General features: G+C 41.7%; 1 protein-coding gene across 1 annotated transcript in view; it reads left to right on the top strand.

Annotated features, from left to right (window-relative positions):
• Positions 1-23,592, top strand: part of adamts17 (ADAM metallopeptidase with thrombospondin type 1 motif, 17) — a 669,321-nt gene that overhangs the window by 285,926 nt on the left and 359,803 nt on the right. Inside the window, exons 9-10 of the mRNA XM_072564884.1 lie at positions 2,483-2,623; positions 10,436-10,586. Of these exons, the coding sequence (XP_072420985.1) occupies positions 2,483-2,623; positions 10,436-10,586 (292 nt within the window). The remainder of the gene's footprint in view (positions 1-2,482; positions 2,624-10,435; positions 10,587-23,592) is intronic.

The raw sequence follows: 23,592 nt of genomic DNA, 5'->3' as shown, positions 1-23,592 counted from the left end.
AGATCCCGCTGTTCCTCCAAAGTGCCAAGAATCCTGTCTTTAACCTTGTAACTTTTTAACCTTGTAGCATTTAACTTTGACCTTCCAAAGTGAATCACGTGTGTTTTTCCAGGTTGAACTCCATCTGCCACTTCTCAGCCCAGCTCTGCATCCTGCAACAGCCCTCGGCACTACGAACAACACCACCGACTTTTGTCTCTTTGGCAAACCTACTAACCCACCCTTCCCCTTTTTTATCCAAGTCATTTATAAGAACTACAAAGAGCAGATCCGATATGGCAGGTCTAGTTCAGTTTCTGATCAATGATAACCTCCAGTATCTAGACAGTAGAGATTCAATGATGTTAGCACCATTGAATATCATGGGCAATGGTTAGATACTCTCTTATTGAAGATGGTCATTGTCAGGCATTTGTGTGACATTTGTCAATTTTCAACTCAAGCCTGATTTGTCCTGATCTTGTACATTTGAACATGGACTTCAGAATATCTGAGGAGTCCTGATTTGTGCTGAAAATTGTGCAATCCTTGGTGAGCATCCTCACTTTGGACCTTATGAAGATCATTCATGAAACAGCTGAAGATAGTTTGGCCTAGGACACTATACTGAGGAGCTACTGCAGAGGTGTCCTGGAGCTGAGATGACTGACCTTCATCAATCACACCATCTTCCTTTATGCCATGTATGACTCCAACCACCGGAGAGTTTGCCCCCTGAGTTACAATTTTTTACATTGTTTGGGCTTGTTGACATTCAGTCAAATGCAGCCTTGAAGTCAAGAAGAGTCACTCACCTCACCTCTTTTTCCATATTTGAATCAAAGCTGTAATGAGGTCAGGAGCTGAGTAGGTTTGGTGGAACCCAAACTGGGCTGGGCATAACTGAGCAGATTATTGCTGAACAGGTGCTGCTTGATGGCACTGTTAGCATCACTTTGATCAATTTATTGATAATGAAGAGTAAACTGCTATGGCAGTAATTGGCTGGGTTGGATTTGTATAGATGCCAGTGTTGTAACTGCAGTGGAGCAGAGAGTAGAAATCTTGGAGCGGAATCCACACCGGTCTGGACCCTCCCCAGTTTTCTGATTGATTGTGTCAAGAATGGTTTGACTGAGTTTTAATGAATACAAGTTAAGGTAACCCAAACAACAATGTGAAAATGGAGACATTCTGCTGTGACTTATGAATATTGTCTTGCAGCAATTATTTTTGTTTACTTTTGTATTTGAAAAGGCTTTTCTTAGTTCTGTTAGTTAGTGACGATGCTGCTTCCGGAATTAGAGTCATGGTCATAGAGATGTACAGCATGGAAACAGACCTTTTGGTCCAACCTGTCCATGCCAACCAGATATCCCAACCCAATCTAGTCCCACCTGCCAGCACCTGGCCCATATCCCTCCAAATCCTTCCTATTCATATACCCATCCAAATGCCTCTTAAATGTTGCAATTGTACCAGCCTCCACCACATCCAAATTCTCTAGATGTTTCATTTGAGGCAGAGAGTGAAGAATGGAATACTGATGCAGACTATTCAGTTTAATGTCTCTGCTGCATGCTGCTAGCTCCCAACAGCTAATCTGCCACTCCCGTCAGTGTGCTGTGAATCACCTCACCAGTTCTCAGCTAACCGGTTGGGGCTTCGTATGAGCTCAGGATGAAACATTGGCCCCTGAGGTGAGGGAGCCAAGATTCAATCTGCTCCATATGTGTGCATATCATTGGAGTAAATTGATGTAAGAAATTAAAAGGAATGCCATAATTACAGTGAGAGTCACTCAATGCACACATTCATATGGGTTTCAGAGCCCACATCTAAGATTGTGTTTCTGTTACATGTTGTCATTTAAAGCAGATGTTTTCCAGATTTACTGGCAAGCAATTTATAGCTATGTTACTGTAAATTAGATCCTAATTACAGTTCACGTTTTATAATGGTACATTGCAGGAAAAGTCATTGTGGATAATTTTGTGGCACATCTGCCAGTTTGAGATTTGGACAAATTGTTCTTGGTTTTGCTCCCTTACTTACATACTCGTTTTTCTTTGCCTCCCAAAATCTCATTATTGCCTACATGCACTCTTTCTTTCACTCTGCGCTCCTCTGCATTCTCTCTCTCTCTACCCCTATCCTATTTTCTATCACTCTCTTCTCTCCTGCCAACTTCCTACATCTTTTTTCTTGGTCCTGCTTCCTTCACTCACTGCACCCCTCGCTCCATGTCCCTGCTCACTCCCGGTCCTCCCTTCCTCCCTGCCACCCTCTTACCCTGTCCCCTCTACACCTACCTCCCATCTCTTGCTGTCTCCACCTGTCTCTGTGTGATTGCATCTCTTTCTGTCTGCCCCCTTCACTTGCTTTCCTGACCTTGATCTCCGTACCTCCTCTGCTTGCTGTCTTCTTCCTTTCACTCTTTCTGCTTAACTCCCCCCCCCCCCCCCCCCCCCAACCCAAACGATCATCACTCTCTCTTGGACAGCATGGGTATGAGCCATGACACCGATCACTCCTCATGTGCTGAACATTTCCACATCATGTCTGGTGAATGGGTCAAGGGAAAAAATCCAAGTGACCTGTCCTGGTCTACCTGTAGCCATGATGACCTGGAGAATTTTTTGAGGTAAGATTTGCTCTCTTCTTATAAATGCTCACTTTTGCTCAGCAAAATATTTCCTCTGAGAAGACCTCATTTAACGCAGAATGGTGAGGCTACCTGTCCACTGCCATGGTATTGGTAATACTGAAATCACCTTCCTACATGGTGTCCTTTCCACCTACAGTGGAACATCTGAGAGGGGTGAACCTGATCAGGGCACTGGTGTTCACTGAGTCTTTGTGTTGAGACTGAACCTATCATAAGACATGGAGCAAAGTCAGGGAAGTAAAACTGAAGCATAAATCAACCCCAATCTAATTGAATGTAAGAGCAGGCTTGAGGGGATGAATGGCCTCATTTCCTGTGTTGGTTATCTGTACAATGAGATAGATAAACCGCTTTTATATTTTACTCTTCAAGCAGACAAACCTAGTGCAAATGTCCCAGTGTACATAAAAGAAATTGTGAGCACTGCACCTTTGACTGCAATTCATTTGTATTTATTGTGGTATGGAATGGACTTTAAGTAGTGCTGGCAGAGTGCAGAGTAATATCAGATTCCTCCTTAAATGTGTCGCCAGAAATAAGAGTCATGAGCAGAATAAAGCAGGCTCATAATGGTACACAGTAAAATCATTTCTGTCATGCTGTGCAGGAATTAATCCATTTGATGAGTATAAGGGAAGTGTGGATAGATAAGAGAAGAAATCCCACTGAACAAGAGAGGGTGTGTTCTAATTAAATTGGGGGAGAAAAGTAGTTTGTTTTGTTTTTTGACCTTATTTAATACAACCTGGTGGTTAGAAATAAATTACAGATAATAGGTTGGCACAGCCATGAATCTGGGGAGGATCCATTTGAAGAAAAACACTACCATAATTACAGCAGAGAGTTTCCTGACTCTTTCAACTCACCACACCCCTCTGTTTTTATATCACACTAATAGAGATGAAGGCTTTGCCAGGCAATTGCAAGTTCCATGTAATTTCAAAAATATTCAAACTGTATTCTGGAAGCTAGGTCCTGACAAACGTTGATATTGTACACAATAAAAGTTTGAAATATATCTTCCACTGAGCCGCTACCGGGGTTTGCAGTTTTCAAAAACTTGCCTTCGAGCCACTTTTAGTAGATCTTTCTGTACTTTAGTTGGTTGTGGCCGAGATTTCCCCCCCAGCATGCACACTTTGTGGTTTTTACTGAATTTTACCCGGCAAGTGTAAGCCAGCTATTAACACAGAACCTTCTGTTCAGTCCTGACATTTTTTTGTACACTTACTCTGTTGAAGTTTCTAACTTCAGCATGCATTCCAAACAGGATGTAGAAAATTGTGGAGACACGGAAAATATGAATCCAAGATACCACCCCTCTGATGGATCACTTCCATCCAGCCATCTTCTCACTGTATCCTCAAACAATTCTCTGACGAGAGATGGATCCAACCATCTTTGCTATTTATACTGCTGATTTTGCTCTTCTCTGACGTATTATCCCAGAATAAAGGCAAAATTGCTTAATCCCAGAGGACCAAAGGGCTCTCCCTCATTAGAGACAGGTGGTGAGTTCTTCATAATAACCTCAGTGGTGTGGGAATTCATCCCACCTTGTTGAGGTCACTCTAGTCTTAGCAAATTGGTGGATGGCTGGTTTGCAAAAATCAATTTTGATTACTTCACAGTCTTTTCGTTCAAAAGAAACAAGATCAATTCTACAGCCTTACCTTCTTTTATAAAATTCCTGATGCCCTGACTCATCATTATCCCTTAGTATCAACTCAGACCCTATAATATTAATCCCAGTGGGGATCTGACCAGTGCGTGATACTATTGAAATATCACTGTAATTGAATTGCGTCCTGTGATTTTATATGGTCATGAGGAAAATAATTTCCTGCACTTGAACTGGAGAGCCTTCCCGCAAGAAAGCTCTGCCGATCTATCTGTTTATTTCTGTCTCTGACCTATATCCCTGTGGAATGCTAGGAGAGTGTGTCAGCTTATTTTTCCATATTTCTGGCCATATTAATAGGCGAGCACAATGCTGAAGGTCTCCATAATTTATTGGTGTTTTCTTTCCTAATGACAAATCCTCATTAACAAAGCTGCACAATAATTATGTAGCCTTTAACCACAATGAACTCCATCTGCTACCAGTTACCAACGTTCTCTGACATGGTTTTCATTTGAAGGCATTTTCACTTTGGAAATTTTGCTGAATATAATTTTGTCCAAATCATGTCGTATTTTAAAAATACTTGAAATCACAAGGCAACTGTTTCTAGGATGCTCTATTCACATCTTTTTCAGGCCTGAAAGGTAATCATTTATACCTGTCACTCACTCTAGCCAGTTTTTAAAGGAAACATGTTTTTTCTTCAATCCTCACATCACTTCCAATAGCACCATCACGAGCCATTAACTGCTGACTAAAAACTTCTGTCCTTTTTGTTAATAATGGATGTTAGTAGAACTGTGCAGATTTGTTAAACATCGTTTCCCTTTTGTGAACCCATGCTGCCAGCCTTCAGTGAATATATATCATCTTTGTGCATGCCCACCCATTATAGTTCCTATCTCTATTTGTGAAATCATTCTGACAAAAAATATTATCCGTCTGTAGTTTCTAGGAAATTCTTTAAATGTTCACACTTTTTCACATCAGCATAACCAGGATTGTATGTTCAACAAACTGAATACAGAAATAGTCCAGTGCTATTTACAGTTCATGTGGATAATGCTCCATTAAATATTCTGTTTCTAGTTTCTTGTCTGCTTCGATCGAAGTTTCTGCCTGAGTAACAAAGTCCCTGCATGGATGATGCTCTGTGTCATTCAGGAGTGGCGTCAGGAAGGCCTTTATCACACCAAGTCTGGTGGATATCTCCCTGCTCAAATACTATTGAGGCTGGCAATGTTTTTAATTGGTAGAATTTTGCAGGAGTTAGGAAGCTTGAAGTGACCTAGAGATCAATGATGGTTTAAATAAACATGGAATACAATATCAAAGAGATGCTGCTAGTTATAATAAAAACGATAAGATCTGTATACCTTGGGTAGAATGCTGCCACCAATCCTCCTTTCTGTGCAGGTCTACAGCCACTTCCAGTCATTTCTGGTGAAGGATGAACCACATGTCTCAGCAGAAGAGGCACTCACTTTGGGCAACTAGATTAGGACCTAGATGTTCCAATTGCCAGACAGTCAGATCAGTAGACAAACAAGAGGCTGGAAGAACACAGCAAACCAGGCAGCATCAGGAGGTGGAAAAGCCAACCTTTTGGGTATAATCCGTGCCATCTCCTGAAGCTGCCTGGCTTGCTGTGTTCTTCTGCCTCCTGCCTGTCTACTTTGGATTCCAGCATCTGCAGTTTTTTTTGTCTCTACAGAGAGTCAGATCAGAACCATGTGGAGCCCCTGATACAGCAGACTCCTTGGAAATTGTCTAGGAAATTGAAGTTTGCAATGGACAATTCTCCTACATCTGGGACCCTCAAAAAAAGTCTATTTAAAGTTAGAAACGTCACAAACTGCCAAGTCAGTCAAGCTTAACAGTTATTCAGGAAAAGTTAGAGATTAAAAAGTTGCCATAATCCGAGAGGCCCATAAGGCTGCTGTATCATTAAAAGAGTGGACTAATGGGGGACTTCACCTAAGGTTCATTACACCATTGATGAGGGGTCAGGTTAAGAAAGCAGGACCTTCATTGTAACTTCAGCTGGTACAGGATTGAATCTGCATTGTTCGTGCCACTCTGCATCACAAACCAGTCGTTCAAACTCTGCTTTTATTCCTGATGAAGGGCTTTTGCCTGAAACATCGATTTCGCTGCTCCTTGGATGCTGCCTGAACTGCTGTGCTCTTCCAGCACCACTAATCCAGAATCTGGTTTCCAGCATCTGCAGTCATTGTTTTTACCTCGTGCAAACAAATCAGCTAACAGCTCCTGTAACTCAATAATTGTTAAACTGAATCCATGAGTCGCTGATGAAGCCCCGCTGATTCCTTCGCCCGCCCCTGACTGATCACCCCTCCCGAATCGACTCTGCACTCATTCACTTACCTGACATTTAATTATGGAGCAAAAGGGTGGCCAGGGAAAGAGTAGGTTCATTGAGGGACAAAAGAGGGAATTTATGCGTGGAGCCGGAGGAAGTGGGTGAGGCCCTTAGTGAATGCTTTGCATCAGTATTCACAAAGGAGAAGGATTTGGTGGATGATGAGTGCAGAGACAGGTATGTTGATATCTTAGGGCATGTTGATATCAAAAAGGAGATGTTGGGAGTTTTGAAAAGCATTAAGGTAGACCAGTCATCAAAACCTGATAGAATCTAACCTAGAATGGTAAGGAAATTGTTAGGACCTTGTATGAAATCATTGTATCCTCTTTACTCACAGACGAGGAGCCAAGGACAGGAGAATAGCCAATGCTGTTTCTTTGTTTAAGAAGGGCAACAGGGATAATCTGGGAAATTACAGGCTGGTGAGCCTGACATCAGTGGTAGGAAAATTATTGGAGAAGGTTCTTAAGGATAGGCTTTAATCACCTTTGGGAAAATATGGATTTATTAGCAAAAGGCAGTATGGCTTTGTGCAGAGGAGGATGTGTCTCACAAACTTGGTTGTGTTTTTTGAGGAGGTGATGAAGGTGATTGATGAGGGCAGGCTGGTGAATGTTGTTTACATGGATTTTAGCAAGGCCATTGACAAGGCTGATGCAAAAGGTGAAATCACATGGGATTCACAGTGAGCAGTAAGATGGATATAAAACTGGCTGGGTCATAGAGAGTAGAGTTGGAAGGGTGTTTTTCTGACTGGAGATCTGTGACCAGTGGTGTTCCACAGGGGACAGTACTGGGGCCTCTGTCATTTTTAACATATCTGATATATAAATGATTTGGAGGAGAATGAACATGATCTCTTTTCATAAGTTTGTGGTGACACAAAGATTGAGGGAGCTTCTGGTAGTGAGGAGGATTGCTAGAGGATACATCAGGGTGTGGATAGTCTGGAGATTTGGGTGGAGAAATGGTAGACAGAGTTTAATTCAGATAAATATGAGGTGGTGCATTTTGGAAGGTCTAATGCAATCCTCTCCAGTAAATGTCAGAACCCTTTGTAGTATCAACATGCCAAGGGATCTAGGCATATAGTTTCACAGTTCCCTGAAAGCAGCAACACAAAAGGGAGAAGGTAATCATGAAGGTCTAGATCTCTCTGCCTTCTTTGATTGGGGCACAGAGTATAAAAATTGGCAAGTTATGTTGCTGCTGTTTGGAATTTTATATAGGCCATATTTGGAATATTGCATATAGTTCCGGTCGCCACACTACCAGAAGGATGTAGAGGCTTTGAAGAGCATACAGTTACAATCTACTAGGATGTTGCCGGGTTTGGAGAGTATTACATATGAGGAGAGTTTGAAGAAACTTGGTTTGTTTTTACTTGAACGTCAGAGGCTGGGAGGTGACCTGATACGAGTTTACAAAATTATGAGAGGCATGATTGGAATGCGATTTTTGTGAAGATTTGTAGCTCAGGTTGATGATAAGTCTATAAGTTAGCTCACTGAGCTTGACAGATTGTTTTCAGATGTTTCGTCACCATACTAGGTAACATCATCAGTGAGAGTCTCTAGTGAAGCGCTGGTGGTATGTCCCACCTCTCTATTTATAGGTCTTGGTTTCTTAAGGTGGGTGATGCCATTTCCAGTTCTTTTTCTCAAGGGGAGGTAGATAGGGTCTAAATCAATGTGTTTATTGATGGAGTTCTGGTTAGAATGCCATGCCTCTCAGAATTCTCGTACATGTCTTTGTTTTGCCTGTCCTAGGATGTGTGTGTTGTCCCAGTCAAAGTGCTGTCCTTCTTTGTCTGTATGTATAGAAACTAGTGATAGTGGGCCAGTTGGTGTTCATGTATCCTGGTGGCAGGTCCCCTGTTAGTTTGTCTGATATATAGTTTTTTTTAAACAGTTCTTGCATGGCATCTTGTAAATGACGTTAATTTTCTGGTGGGATCTATTGGATCCTTTAGGTTTAATTGTTGCTGTTTAAGTGTGTTGGTAGGTTTGTGGGCTACCATGATGCAAAGGGATCTGAGTAGTCTGGAAGTCATTTCTGATATGTCTTTGATGTAAGGTAATGTGGCTATAGTTTTTGGTTGCGTTGTGTCTGCTTGTTTGCGTTGGTTTCTGAGGAATCGGCGGATTGTGTTTATTTGTTACACGTCTTTCTTGAAAACGTATATTTTTCTTCTGCTTTTTGTAGTTCTTGAGTGTGGCAGTGTGATGTAGCTCATTGAAATAATGTCTTGATGCAGCTCCATTTGTGGGTGTCGGGATGAATGTTTCTGATGTTAAGTATTTGGCCTGTGTTTGTTGTTTTTCTGTATAAGCAAACAGTGATGAATGAACCTAAAGGATCCAATAGATCCCACCAGCAAAACTAACGTCACTTACAAGATGCCATGCAAGAACTGTAAAAAAAAACACTACATCGGACAAACTAGCAGGGGACCTGCCACCAGGATACATGAACACCAACTGGCCACCAAAAGACACGGCCCACTCTCACTAGTTTGTATACATACAGACTAAGAAGGACACCACTTTGACTGGGACAACGCACACATCCTAGGACAGGCAAAACAAAGACATGTACGAGAATTCTGAGAGGCATGGCATTCTAACCAAAACTTCATCAATAAACACATTGATTTAGATCCTATCTACTTTCTCTTAAAAAAAAACGGAAATGACATCACCCACCTTAAGAAACCAAGCCCTATAAATAGAGAGGCGGGACATACCACCAGCACTTCACCGGAGACTCTCACTGATGATGTTACCTGGTATGGTGACGAAACCTCTGAAAACAAACCTTCAAGCTCAGCAAGCTACCTTACATAGTTTGCTTGGATAGAATAGTTTGTAAGAGTCTTTATTCCCCAGTATTGAGGTAAATAGGTTTAAGGTAAAAGGGCATAAATTTACAGTAGATGCCAGATGCAAGATTTTTACATAAATGCCTGAAATGTGCTGCCAGAGGAGGTGGTACAAGCAGATACAGTAGCAACGTTTAAGAGGCATCTTGATAGATATATAAATAGGTTTGGGAATAAAGGATACGGACCTCATAGAAGCAAAATGTTTTCAGTTTAGAAAGGCTTGTATCAGTGCAGTCTTGGTAGGCCGAAGGGCCTGTTTCTGTGCTGTTCTGACTTGCTACCAAACTCACCCATCTGGTATACCATGTACCCAGTACCCTACTCACCTCACACTGCCACACTCACCTACCTGGTACCCTAAAACTCACCCAAGCACTATAACCCCTCTATCAACTGCCATCCACACTTGCATATCCTTTCATAGCTGTTAAAGTGGTTTGCTCTGCTGCTGGATATATAAGTCTTAGAACTCAGCATACTGATTGATTGGGGTATGTGGTTTCTGTGAAGATTTTTTTCACTATTGTGTTTGTGGCTTCTTGGGTAAGTTTGTAACAGGAGCCATCTGACCAGGAAACTCCAGCACAAAGACATCTTATCAAAATATCTGGACTATGTCTATTATGTCTTAGTACTTACATACAGGTTACATTGTATTGGTGGTAATATGAGGAGGGAGAAGATGTCACCGTCTCCAAATACATTTACCATGACTCCTTGGCTATTGGCCTATGCTCCACCCAGTGGCCGTGTTACATATCGCAGTGGACAGAGCTTCACAGTAGCGCAGGTTAACTCTTTCACATCCATTGCCATTGACCAAGATTACTTATTTTCTTTGTGGAAAATATTGAGTGTTTTGTTTAATAAAACATTTGCCTTTGTTATTAACAGGTCAAAAGTCAGTGCCTGCCTCTTGGAAACTGACCCTAGAAGTCACTATATAACGCGGCTACCTCCCAAACTGCCAGGCATGCACTACAGTGCTGATGAACAGTGCCAGATTCTTTTCGGAGCCAACGCAACCTTATGCAAAGATATGGAGGTAATTCTTTACAGTGCTAACCCTAACTGTAACGTAATTAAGATTGGTTGGAATTTTATAGCAAAGCACAAAGTCTCTACTTCACCATCCTCCCATTTCAAAACTAAAGTTGTAAATAAATCCAAATGTAAAACACCTCAAAACAGTCATAGAACATTTGCACTGTATCAGCTTTTTTATAAGCCAGTTAAAATAACATTTGCAGAGTTTCTGCTTGCGAATGCACCTGCAGAAAAGCAACACCAGTCTCCATGTGTTTTTGACAGGAGTGTCAATGACAGTTGCTAGCATAATTTCTTACAAAATCAATTCTCCACATAGAACGGGAAAGAACTGGAGGGACCAGCAGACTAAGAGATCTTTAGATTTTGCTTCAAATTTTATTTGTCAGAAACTGCAACTTATTATTAAGTGTCCAAGGGGTTTTACTGAAGGGGAGGCAGAAACAACACAGGTTAAAAAGATAAATTAACAGCTCTGTCACTAGCAACTTGCCTGTATAGCACCTTTAAATGCTTGATAGAAGAGTTGTGCAACTACTTTGAGATTGAACAGCTTCAAAAACAAACTGATTAGTTTTGAGTAAAATGAAGCACAAAGCCTCTTAAAAAGAAATCAGTTTGAAAAAGATCATAATACAAAATATGCCAAAAATATGCTTCTGAATACAACTGCAGGGAAACAACACAAGTCTGCCCACTTCCTAATTCGACTGTCAATTCAACTTCCTAAAACGGTTTCTTATCTCGCAGACTTAAATGCAAAGGGGCAGAAGTCATGCTTCAGGTATATGAAGTCTTGGTTAAATGACATCTAGAGTTACTAAGGGTAACTTTGGGCACCATACATTAGGAAGGATATCTCAATCTTGGTGCAAGCTCAGCTTTTAGATTTGGCAGAATGTCAAGTGGACTCGAGTTAAGTTTTGAGGGGAGGTTACACAAACTAGCATTTCATACCTGGAATTTAAAAGATTAAGGAATGACTTAATTGAAGTTTCCAAGATATTAAGGGGAACAGTTGAGGGTAGATAAACAGAATGTATCCCTCCTTGTGGAGGAGCCGGTGTTGGACTGGGGTGGACAAAGTTAAAAAATCACACAACCCATCTAAAAGATGAAAGACTTAACAATCCAGGTTTGTTCAATCCAGGTTTGTACGACACTGTAATCTTCTACTATAAATTCTGTGTTTTATGATCTTTAACTCCACAACCATCTGATGAAGGAGCAGAGGTCTGAAAGCTAGAACTTCCAAATGCACCTGTTGGACTATAACCTGGTGTTGTGTGATTTTTAACTCTATCCCTTCGTGTTAGGGAGGGAAGGATAAGAGAATGTAGTTGAAAACTTAAAGTCAGAATTTCAGCAGCGAATTCTGGAAACAGTTCTGCAAACAAAAGCCAACTGAAGTTTTGGAACTCTCTTCCTCAGATGGGAATTATTGCTAGATTACTTGTTAATTTTTAAATCTGAGATTGATCATTTTCTTATTGATCTAAGTTATTAAGAGCTTCGTGACAATTGTAGATTGGTTACAGATCTGCTCTGGTCTCATTGGTGGGGTAGGTTTGAGGTGCTAAATGGCTGTGTCCTGTTCTCCATGTTCAATTCTCCATCATCACTTCACTTGGAAAGCAGGTGAATTACGAGCAATTGTGCTACAAGTGAAAAACTGATGTCTCATACAATGAGGATGCCAGTATTTTAACAGCTGCAAAATTGTCCATTGACAGCCAGCTCCACAAAACCCAGTCTCCCACCTGCAGGTTTCCCTCCAAGCCACATGCCATCCTGACTTGGAACTGTCACTGAGTCAAAATCATGGAATACCCTTCCTAATAGCTCTGTTGACGTATCTGCCAAGGATAGCTGCAGTTTAAGAAAGTGGGTTACCATCAGCTTCTCAAGGACATTTAAGAATGAGCAATAAATGCTGACTTAGTAGTGATACCACATCTGTAGAAGAATAAAAAGAAAAATGAATTAATATTTGAAAAATTTGACAGTCTTGTGTTAGACAGAGGTACTTTCCCTCAAGACTCACACCTTTATATTAGTGCCAGCAAAATTTGAGGTTTTGGGAATGGGGCAAGAATCTTGGAAGCAGGTCCCAACCCCCAATTTTAAACATCTATGGAGTCGATCTGGCTGAGTGGAAAGTGGGACTTATTCTCTCATTTTTGATTCCATCTGCCAACTCGTCTTGCCTTTCTTTTCCCATCTTTTGGTTAACATGCTATTGCTCCAGGGGAAGCTTGTGGCTGTTGCTTGAATGTTAGTGTCTGATGTTCTGCCCTGTTGTGTTCCTGAGATGGACCATGAGCGTCAGGAGATGATCAAAAGGTAATGATGTCATCAGCTGACCCTAGCTCACTTTTAGGCAGGCACAAAGTGCGTTCCGTCTGGGCTTTGGTTGCACTGTGCAATTTATTGCTGGCTTCATGGATTTTAGTTGATAAATGCAAATTATGAATACATGCACCATGATATTACTAGGCAGCGAGCACTATCTAAACCGCTCCATTTCAGCTAACGAAAGTCTGGAAACACATGTGCCACAGTGGCAGCTGAATAAGAGATCTGTAAAATAGGAGCTTTGTTCTTGCATGAATTTCATAAAGCTTTGACCTTACTCATGTTGTACTTTTTTTGAGAGCATATGGAGCTGATTAGGGAACATGAAAGAAACAATGAAGAGCAGATGGAATCTGAGACTGATTTTTCCAAACCTATCCTTTACCGTACTCTACTGGTGAGTTAGTGGAGGGGTACATTTCATCTGATGCTGCCTGTTTCTCATCTGGCAAACAGGGTGACTGTTAATTGAACTTCAGCAGGTAGTGATGAGCTGATGGGAAGTCCATTGAAGCCCAAAGTGTATGTTAATGCAATTTTCAAGGCATCTCTCCTCAATCCCCTCCTTCCTTTGCATGCTTTCAATATTTTCTTGTTGCAACCAGAATTGAACACAGCATTGTAGCGCAAATGATTTAAATGTCAGGGTTATCTCACAAGGTTGGTTCAATATTGACCTCTAACAGACTCCAGCATCTAATTTGCTTTACTCACTGCACTGACCATGGTGTGAAGCTTTGAGTTTATTGTCAATCAGTACCTTACATCACTTTTACTTTCCACATTCAGGGATTTCTTGCTGTTTGGTTTTCAATTACTTTGGGATTTTTGTCAGCATGTGAAGCTTTTTGCATTCCTCTTCATTAAATTTCACATGACACCTGCCAGTCCAATTCCCAAGTAACTCAAATCCTCCTTTCTTTAATCCTATGCAGCTCTCCAGTTCAGCTTTACATTTTAAAAGCTTAGCCTCATCTTAGCCCCACCACTGGTGACTCCTAGCTTCAGATAATTTATTCAACAAAGTCTCAAATTGGTGACCTCATTGGTAATATTCTCCTTGACTATGACAATCCCCATGCCACCAGCTCTAGTGTTCTGTCAATTAATTATGTACATACTGTGAAATTTCTATTGGTGCCTACTTTCTTTCCAAAAGGAACCACACTTCAGCAAATGTCTTGCTGAAGTGAATACTGAAAGAACTGCAGATGCTGGAAATCAGAAACACAAACTGGACTTGCTGGAAAAGCTGAGCAGGTCTGGTAGCATCTGGTAGAATTCTGAGGAAAGGTCACTTGACCCAAAACATTAACTCTGATATCTCTACACAGATGCTGCCAGACCTGCTGAGCTTTTCCAGCAATATCTGTTTGTGTTTGCCTTACTGAAGTTCCCTGTGCAGTACATATCCTGTCTTACATATAATGTTCCTTCGTCTCTTCATAAAAGAAAGCCAGTAGTCTAATCTTAAGGATCAATACTTCCTATTTTTCACCATAGTTTACTCTGCTCCATGATATTATCATTGTTAAAGGTATTGTAACTTGATCCATGTTACTTTTAGTTTACTGGATAATTTTTTGCTTTGTTTAAAACTTGCTGCAAGATCTACTTTTTCATTCAAGGTATCTCGCTAATATTCAGTCAATTTAAAAACATTTAAGCCAGAATTTCCCTATTTTTACCGCCTTGGTTCCTTCAGGATCCTTTTGGGGATTAATGAACTTGGACTTGCGCAGATGTTTGCTCACCATATTGGTAAATGACATGGAAATGACACAAGTTGCCTGTACCCTATATTTCCCTTTTCTTGGTCATTAACCACCAGCCACTTCTTTGGTCAAAGCTGCAAAAAAAAAAGCTGTAATAAATTCATCCCAAGGAAAAAGAAGAATACCAAAGGGAGGATGAGACAACCATGGCTGACCAGGGAGGTCTGGGACAGCATAGAAGCAAAAGAGAAAGCATATAATGTGGCGAAGGGCAATGGGAAGCCAGAGGGTTGGGAAGCTTCCAAAGACCAACAGAGGACAACAAAGAGAGAAACAAGGAGGGAGAAGATTAAACATGAGGGTAAGCTAGCCAGGGATATTAGGGAAGATTGCAAGAGTTTCTTTAGATACATAAAGGGCAAAAGAGAGGCAAAAGTAGACATTAGACTGTAGGAAAATGATGCTGGAGAACTGGTAACGGGGAACGAAGAAATGGCTGAGGAATCAAAATGAGTACTTTGCATCAGTCTTCATGGTGGAAGACATGAATAATATCCCAAACATTCGAAAGAGTTGGGGGGCAGAAATGAGTACAGTGGCCATGACCAGGGAGAAGGTGTCAGCAGAAGTGAAAGTGAAGATAGCTGAGGAGATAGTGGAGCCTTTCAGGTATCACTGGAGTAAGGGAGGGTCCCAGAGGGCTGGAAAATTACTAATGTAACCCCCCTGTTTAAGAAAGGAGTAAGGAAAAAGATGGAACATGACAAGCTGATTCACCTGAACTCAGTCATTGGTAAGATTTTGGAGTTCATTGCGAAGGATGAGATTTCTGACTACTTGGAAGTGCAAGGCAAAATCAGCATGGTTTCCTCAAGGGGAGGTCATGCCTGACAAATCTATTAGAATTCTTTGAACAAGTAACAAACAGGTTAGACCTAGGAGAGCAAATGGATGTTATCTACCTGGGCTTCAAGAAGGCATTTGATAAGGTGTCACACAGGAGGCTGCTGAGTAAGATCAGGGTCTATGGTGTTAGAGGCCAGGTACTAGCATGGATAGAAGATTGGCTGTCTGTCAGAAGGCAGAAGTTGGGGATGGAAGGTGGTGTTCCGTAAGAATTGGTGCTGGGATCACAACTTTTCACTTTACACCTTAACGATCTGGATAAAGGAACTGAAGGCATTCTGGTGAACTGCGAATGATACAAAGGTAAGTGGAGTGACGGAGAGTATTGAAGAGGGAGGGAGGCTGCAGAAAGATTTAGACAGGTTAGGAACGTGGGCTAAAAAATGACAGATGAAATACAATGTGGTAAAGTGTGAGGTCGTGCATTTTTGTTAAGAAGAATAGATGGATGGGATATTTTCTGAATGGAAAGAAATTTCAGAAACCTGGAGTGCAAAGGGACTGGACAGTCCTAGTTCAGGGTTCTCTTAAGGTGAACTTGCAAGTTGAGTTGGTAATTAGAAAGGCAAATGCAATGTTGTCATTCATCTCAAGAGGGCTAGAATTTAAAAGCAAGGGTATACTTCTGAGATTTTATAATGTTCTGGAGGGGGGGTCAGACCACATTTAGAGTAATGTGAGCAATTGTGGGCTCCATACCTCAGGAAGGTTGTATTGGCCATGGAGAAGGTCCAGAGGAGGTTCACGAGAATGGTCCCAGGAATGAAAGGCTTAACATAGAGGAACATTTGAGGACTCTGGAACTATACTCGATGGAGTTTAGAAGAATGAGGGTGGATCTGATTGAAGCTTGCAGAATGCTAAGAGGCCTGGATGGAATAGACGTTGGGAAGATGTTTCCATTGATACAAGAGATGAGGACCTGAGGGCACAGCCTTAAAGTAAAGCCCATTTAGAACAGAGATAAGGAGAAATGTCTTTAACCAGAGAGTCGTAAATCTGTGAAATTCATTGCCACGGAAGGCAGTGGAGACCAGATCATTGAGTATTTTTAAAACAGAGATAGATAAATTCTTGATTACCAAGGGGATTAAAGGTTACGAAGTGGGAAAATTGTGTTGAAAAACCCATCAGCCATGATCTATTGGCAGATCAGAATTAATGGGCCGAATGGCCTAATTTCTGCTCCTATGGACTATCTACCCCCTTTCAGGCAGAACCCAACTTGTTTGCATAAACTTCTGTTCCAACATTTAAAGAACAAAACTCTGGATTTTCTACACCAAAGTTTTTGCCTGATTGATGTCAGGCTACTTTCTGTTTCTTCACTAGCACGTGGCACAGATAGTATTTCAGAAAGTACTGCACTCCACATTCTTTCCTTAAACTTCAGGATTTTTCTATCGGTTATTCTAGAGGAGGCAGACTATTATCTGGAAGGCAAACGTGAGGTCTGCAGATGCTGGAAACCAGAGTTTAGATCAGAGTGGTGCTGGAAAAGCACGGCAGGTCAGGCAGCATCCGAGGAGCAGGAAAATCGATGTATCGGTCCTTCATAGGCTTTTGCCCGAAACATCGATTTTCCTGCTCCTTGGATGCTGCCTGACCTGCTGTGCTTTTCCAGCACCACTCTGATCTATTACCTGGTAGGTCTGAGTTTCTCGACTGCAAATCTTCCTCCAATTTCTGTTCCTGACTCTTGCCTCCCAAATTTGGTATTGATGATTTTAGAGTGTGAACTTCATAGCAAGATTTATAATATGCAGGGACGGTGCATGTTTAGAACACTTTAATATTGTATCATTATCTTTTAAGAGTCTGGATGTACTGTGAAAATGGAAAGTCAGTTGGTCTGTATTGCTGATGTCACTGGTTTCAAACAATATTATTGTAGTGGCTTATTGGCAATGGAACAGCTGACTATAACAGATTGGGATCACATTTTAGTGCTGTTTCTCTGATCCTACTGCACGGGAGTAGAGTTTTTATCAAATTTCATAAGTCCTTTGAACATAATCTTTCTATGAATTCTTGTATAAAATTTCTATTTCTGTTGCTGTTTGCAAATTCAGTTCAGTTTCTTTTACCTTGTATGCTGAATGCTTCTAAATAGCAAAAGGGTGGTCTTTACTTATGATTTAATTAGTCAAGTCCTTGAATATGAATAATGGCATTGGAGGCTAAGATCCTTTGTTTCCAGCCAGTGTAACATCCTTGTTTCAAGGAAGTCAGTTAGCTCAGTTCACTGGATAATTGGTTGACTTGCAATGCTAAGTGATACCAACAGTGTAGGTTGAGCTCCTGCAATAACTGTGAAGGATTCTCTTTCTCAATCTCTCCCCTCACCTAAGTTGTGTCTACCCTCAGGTTAAACCACAACCACCATATGTCTCTCTCTGACGAGAGAGCAGCCTATGGTCTGGTAAAACTATGGTGACTTTACCTTTTCTTGTTTGAATCTTTAAACTGAGACAGAGACAAAAGAACTGAAGATGCTGGAATCCAAAGTAGACATGCAGGAGGCTGGAGGAACACAGCAAGCCAGGCAGCATCAGGAAATGGAGAAGTCGATGTTTTGGGTATAACCTTTCTTAAGGAATGGAGGTGGGGGAGCTGCAGATTAAAGGGTTGAGGGGGGAGGATTATGCGTCGGAGAGGGTTGGAATGATGAGGTGATTACAAGTGGTGGGTACAACCTGGTTGGTCGATTGGAGGGATGAATCCGGTTGGTAGCTGAATGGCCGGAGAGGCTGCTTTATTACTTTTCTAGATTGTTTATGAATATCTACAACCTTTGAGTACAACCTTTCATTGCACCTTTCTGCTCAAAAGCCACCAAAGCTGTACAGTTACAATAGAGTAACAGAGTACAGGTGTGTCAGATGAGTTCCTGGGATCAAGGGTTTGCTGTATTATTTGTGGTTGAGTAAATTGGGCCTGCACTCTGGGGTTTAGAGGAATGGTGCTGATCCCACTGCAGTCCACAGAGATTGTGAAAGGGTTTGAGAGGGGTTTGTGGGAGGTTCGTGTTTCCCCTGCTGGGCAATCAAGAACAGGGAGAATGTTGATGGAAGCAGCTTCAGCATTCTGGTGCCCAGTATGACCAAGGGAAAAGAGTGCTAGACCTTGTCTTGGCTTGGCTTCTCGGTTTAAACATTGTAAACTAAGCGAGTTTTGAGAAGATTCGTAGCTCAGGTTGAGGTTCTGGATGTAGGTTTGCTCGCTGAGCTGGAAGGTTCATTTCCAGACGTATCGTCACCCTACTAGATAATATCTTCAGTGAGCCTCAGGTGGAACAGTGTACATGATTTCTGCTTTCTATTCATATGCATAAATAGAAATGAACCTCCCAGCTCAGCGAGGAAACCTACATCCATTGTAAACTAAAAAAGGATTCACATTTCTGCAGTATTTTTTATCACTCCAAACCATTCCCAGAAAATGAAGTACTCCTAAAAATAGTCACTGCTGTAATGTCGGAAACACAGCAGCTAATTCATGTACAGCAAGGTCCCCTTAAAAGCAATAAATTAAGTAATGTTAGTTGAGGGTTGAATGTTGACCAGAAGACTTGAGGTAACTCCTGCTGTGACTGAATTGTGCCTTGAGATCATCAACATCTACCTGGGGGAAGACACAACCTTGGTTTAATGTTTCACCCAAAAGGTTTCATTGAATTGTACCATAAGAGTATGAAAACAGATTTAAGCACATGGAACCAAGTGCAGGTGGAACCAAGTGCAGGAAACACAAGCTGCATAAAAGCTCAAATATGCTGCAGCTGTTACCAATCTCTTTTCTGACTCAGTGGACACTCACAGGCTCCTCAAGGAGTATTTCAGATATGATTTTATTTATAGAGTACATTGAGAGGAAAAATGCATGGCCATCTGTTTGGATGTATGTTGTCAAACAAGGTACAAGCCCTGAGATCTGCTGTCAGGACAGATAAAAAGGCTACCTGCCTATCTCCTTTTCCACCTATCCACTCCACCCTCCCCTCCCTGACCTATCACCTTCATCCCCTCTCCCACTCACCCATTGTACTCTATGCTACCTTCTCTCCACCCCCACCCTCCTCTAGCTTATCTCTCCACGCTTCAGGCTCACTGCTTTTATTCCAGATGAAGGGCTTTTGCCCGAAACGTCGATTTCACTGTCCCTTGGATGCTGCCTGAACTGCTGTGCTCTTCCAGCACCACTAAACCAGCATTTGCTTTCCAGCATCTGCAGTCATTGTTTTTACTTGGTTGATTTTAACCCTACTGCAAATCCTCTTGCAAGGATGTCTGCCTTGAAGAAGTTTTCCTCCGCTCTCTACAAGAATCTCAGGGAGTCCCTCTCCCACGGCAACTCCCAGGTCATTTCCTCTGCCCTGAAGCTCTTCAACCATGTTGTGAAACAAACTCGACTTCAACAGTTTCCTCATTTCCCCTTCCCCCACCTCACCCTAGTTCTAAACTTCCAGCTCAGTAACTGTCCCCATGACTTGTCCGGACCTGTCCTACCTGCCTATCTCCTTTTCCACCTATCTACCCCACCCTCTCCTCCCTGACCTATCACCTTCATCCCCTCCCACACTCACCCATTGTACTCTATGCTACTCTTTCCCCACCCCCACCCTCCTCTAGCTTATCTCTCCACGCTTCAGGCTCACTGCCTTTATTCCTGATGAAGGGCTTTTGCCTGAAACATCGGTTTCGAAGCTCCTTGGATGCTGCCTGAACTGCTGTGCTCTTCCAGCACCACTAATCCAGAATCTGGTTTCCAGCATCTGCAGTCATTGTTTTTACCTTATATAAAAGTAACAAGTGAGTAGTATTTATTATGATGATTAATGTTTTATAGAGAGAATAATTTATTTCTAATGTTCCTAGTTTACTGACCTCGATGCCCTGGGTTTGTAATGTATTTTATATAGTATTTGATCCACCTCTATAAAGGTGGCCTCTTTATCTTCGTTCAGGGAGGCACAGCCTGCATCTGTCTACTCTTTACTTGTAACTGCATGTTTAGATTTGAGGATTTCATCACGTTGCACTTCTCTGAATCACTCCTAAAGCGCCTGTGCCCATAACACAGTCCTCAGGGAATGGCTTACCCAGACGATGATGTGGCTTCAGTATAATGACCACAGACCTTGTTGGGGCCAGGATGAACTAGAGGAGCACAAGGCTCTGGGTATGTAGAGGTTCATCTGGAGGGATGGGTGGAAGGAGAAGGATGATCGGGGCAACCTTTTCCTGACAGCGACCACACACTTTGAAGGTATCTGGAAGGAGGCAGGAGTAACTTCACAGTATCTCCACTCATTTTTCTTTGGTATCAATCTCAGGTTGAGTGGTGGAAGCTCATCTGTTGAACAAAAGTTCATGGTTTTACTTTGACTAGATGGTGGAACTGTTCCATCTTCTAAGTATTTAAATGAGGTATTAATAATATACTGCAAAATCTCATAAAATTACTTATCTCATAAATAACCTGAAACCAGCTTGCTTTATTTTTACTTTAGGTTTGCTGCTGATGACTGAATTACCATTAACTGTTTTATTTTTGCTTCTGTCAGTACAGTAAACCCACCATGAAATTTGTATTGGGAATAACCCTATACAAAAGGGTAAATATTAACTCCAAACAATTTGGACATGCAGGGTTTCAGGTGGGAAATTTGTTCCCACCTTGCCCACTTTCAGGTTCAACAGAAGCAGGACAATTGTCAGGCAATCGGTCTGCTCCCAGGAAGTGGATTGTAAATTTGAATGTTTTAATGAGGTTGGCAGCTTCAGATTGAAGCAGGTTTCTGAAGAGACTCTTAAGACACTTCAGGTGAATTTAAGTGTCTTTAGAGGATAGCTTGTGGGCCAGGAGGAGCAAAAATGGTTACAATTTTGCATCTTGCTTTGAATCATACTTCCCCTCTAATTCTCGTCCAGGCTGTTAATCATGCTGTCTCCTTGGTGGTCGGGTGGAGGGAGTACATTGGCTGAGAAGCAAGTGAGTACCGTACGTCAAAACTTCACATCATCTTACAGCATTGTCAAATCTAGACACCTGATCTTGGCTCTTTAACAAGTCATTTTAATCCCTGGCGCAAGATCAATTTCTATCCCTTCTACATATAATGACCACCCAGTTGGAGCTGTGCTAATGTTGGGAGTCTGTCTATAGTGCTGAAAATGTGTTGCTGGAAAAGCGCAGCAGGTCAGGCAGCATCCAAGGGACAGGAAAATCGACGTTTTGGGCATCAGCCCTTCTTCAGCCTGCCTACAGTGACTAATTGAATCTGACTGGAAAGTACACTCGCTTTGAGATTCCTGAGATTTTCTGATATCTCCCAGTTATTCTACTAGACATTGCTGTAGGAGCTCTGTAAGAGTAGTGTCGTAGTCCCGGCCATTTTAGCTACTTTATTGAAGATCTGTCCTCCAACAGGAGTCGGAAGTGCGGATTTTCACTGATGACTGCATAAATGTTCAACACCATTCACAACTCACCAGTCACTGAAACAATCCAGCTCTATATGCAGCAAGACCTCATGTTGAGATTATGTGTGAAACGAATGTAATTTTCCACTGAAGTGCTAAGCCATGGCCATCTCATATAAGAGCGAATCTAACCATCTTCCTTTGACATTCAATGATATTACCATCAGTGTTACCACCATTGCAATGTCTTCAACCAGAAAATGAAGTGGGCCCTCATGACACAAATCGGGAGTGTGAATACTTGTATGATTGAGTACATCTCCAACAATACTGAAGAAGCTCAGCTCCACAAGACACAGCAGCTCACTTGATTGCCAACCATTCACCACTTTTAAGTTTACTCCCTTCACCACTAAAACACAATATGTACCATCCAGAAGATGCATTACAGTAATTCATTTTCAATGGCATTTTCCAAATCCACAATATTTACCACAAGAGCAGCTGCATGCAAATCTCACTATCTGCATGCACTTCTCCAAGCTCATACATTCCTTACTTGCAATGATACCTCTGTTTGTATACCACATTGCATCTCACAGAGGCTACCATTACCTTTTTGACACCAATAGGGATGGGCAATAATTTCTTTCCCAGTGATATTTGCAGAACTAACTTAAAAATAAATCCTTGCTTGAAGCTTGCAGACTTTTTCAGGATGTCCTTCCCTGAATTTTTTAAGTAATGAAATTATGACCTCGTAATTTTATTACTTAAAAATGATTTCGAGAGCTGGCATGCATGAAAGAGGAAACATTTTGCAGACTCCGAATTCAGGAACATTAAACAACTGGCAACTTTATTTAGCTCACTCAGTGAATGGGGAGGGCTGTGATTCCTTTGTGGTGGTGAAGGAGGGCAGGGGAGAAGCCAGTTAAATAGGGCAGCTTAACAGGCCAATGAAAACAACAGGTATATTTTTATCTGGTCTCCTTCATATCGGAAAGATGTTGTGAAACTTGAAAAGGTTTAGAAAAGATTTACAAGGATGTTGCCAGGGTTGGAGGATCTGAGCTGTAGGGAGAGGCTGAACAGGCTGGGACTGTTTTCCCTGGAGTGTCGGAGGCTGAGGGGTGACCATATAGAGGTTTACAAAATTATGAGGGGCATAGATAGGGTAAATAGGCAAAGTCTTTTCCCTGGGGTTGGGGAATCTAGAACTAGAAGGCATAGGTTTAGGGTGAAAGGGGAAAGATATAAAAGAGACCTATGGGGAACTTTTTCACACAGAGGGTGGTACGTGTATGGAATGAGCTGCCAGAGGATGTGGTGGAGGCTGGTACAATTGTAACATTTAAAAGGCATTTGGATGGGTATATGAATAGGAAGGGTTTGGAGGGATATGGGCTGGGTGCTGGCAGGTGGGACTAGATTGGGTTGGGAAATCTGGTCAGCATGGACGGGTTGGACCGAAGGGTCTGTTTCCATGTTGTACAGCTCTATGACTAGTTGAATGTGATAGACTTACCCATGTATTTATTTCCAAATAATATGTGTCCAAATTAAATAAATTTCAAGAAGAGGTGGGAAATTTTGCAGTTAA

This window comes from Chiloscyllium punctatum, chromosome 48 (assembly GCF_047496795.1).
Source record: "Chiloscyllium punctatum isolate Juve2018m chromosome 48, sChiPun1.3, whole genome shotgun sequence".
Lineage (NCBI taxonomy): Eukaryota > Metazoa > Chordata > Chondrichthyes > Orectolobiformes > Hemiscylliidae > Chiloscyllium > Chiloscyllium punctatum.
This window is presented reverse-complemented; position numbering and strand designations above follow the sequence as displayed.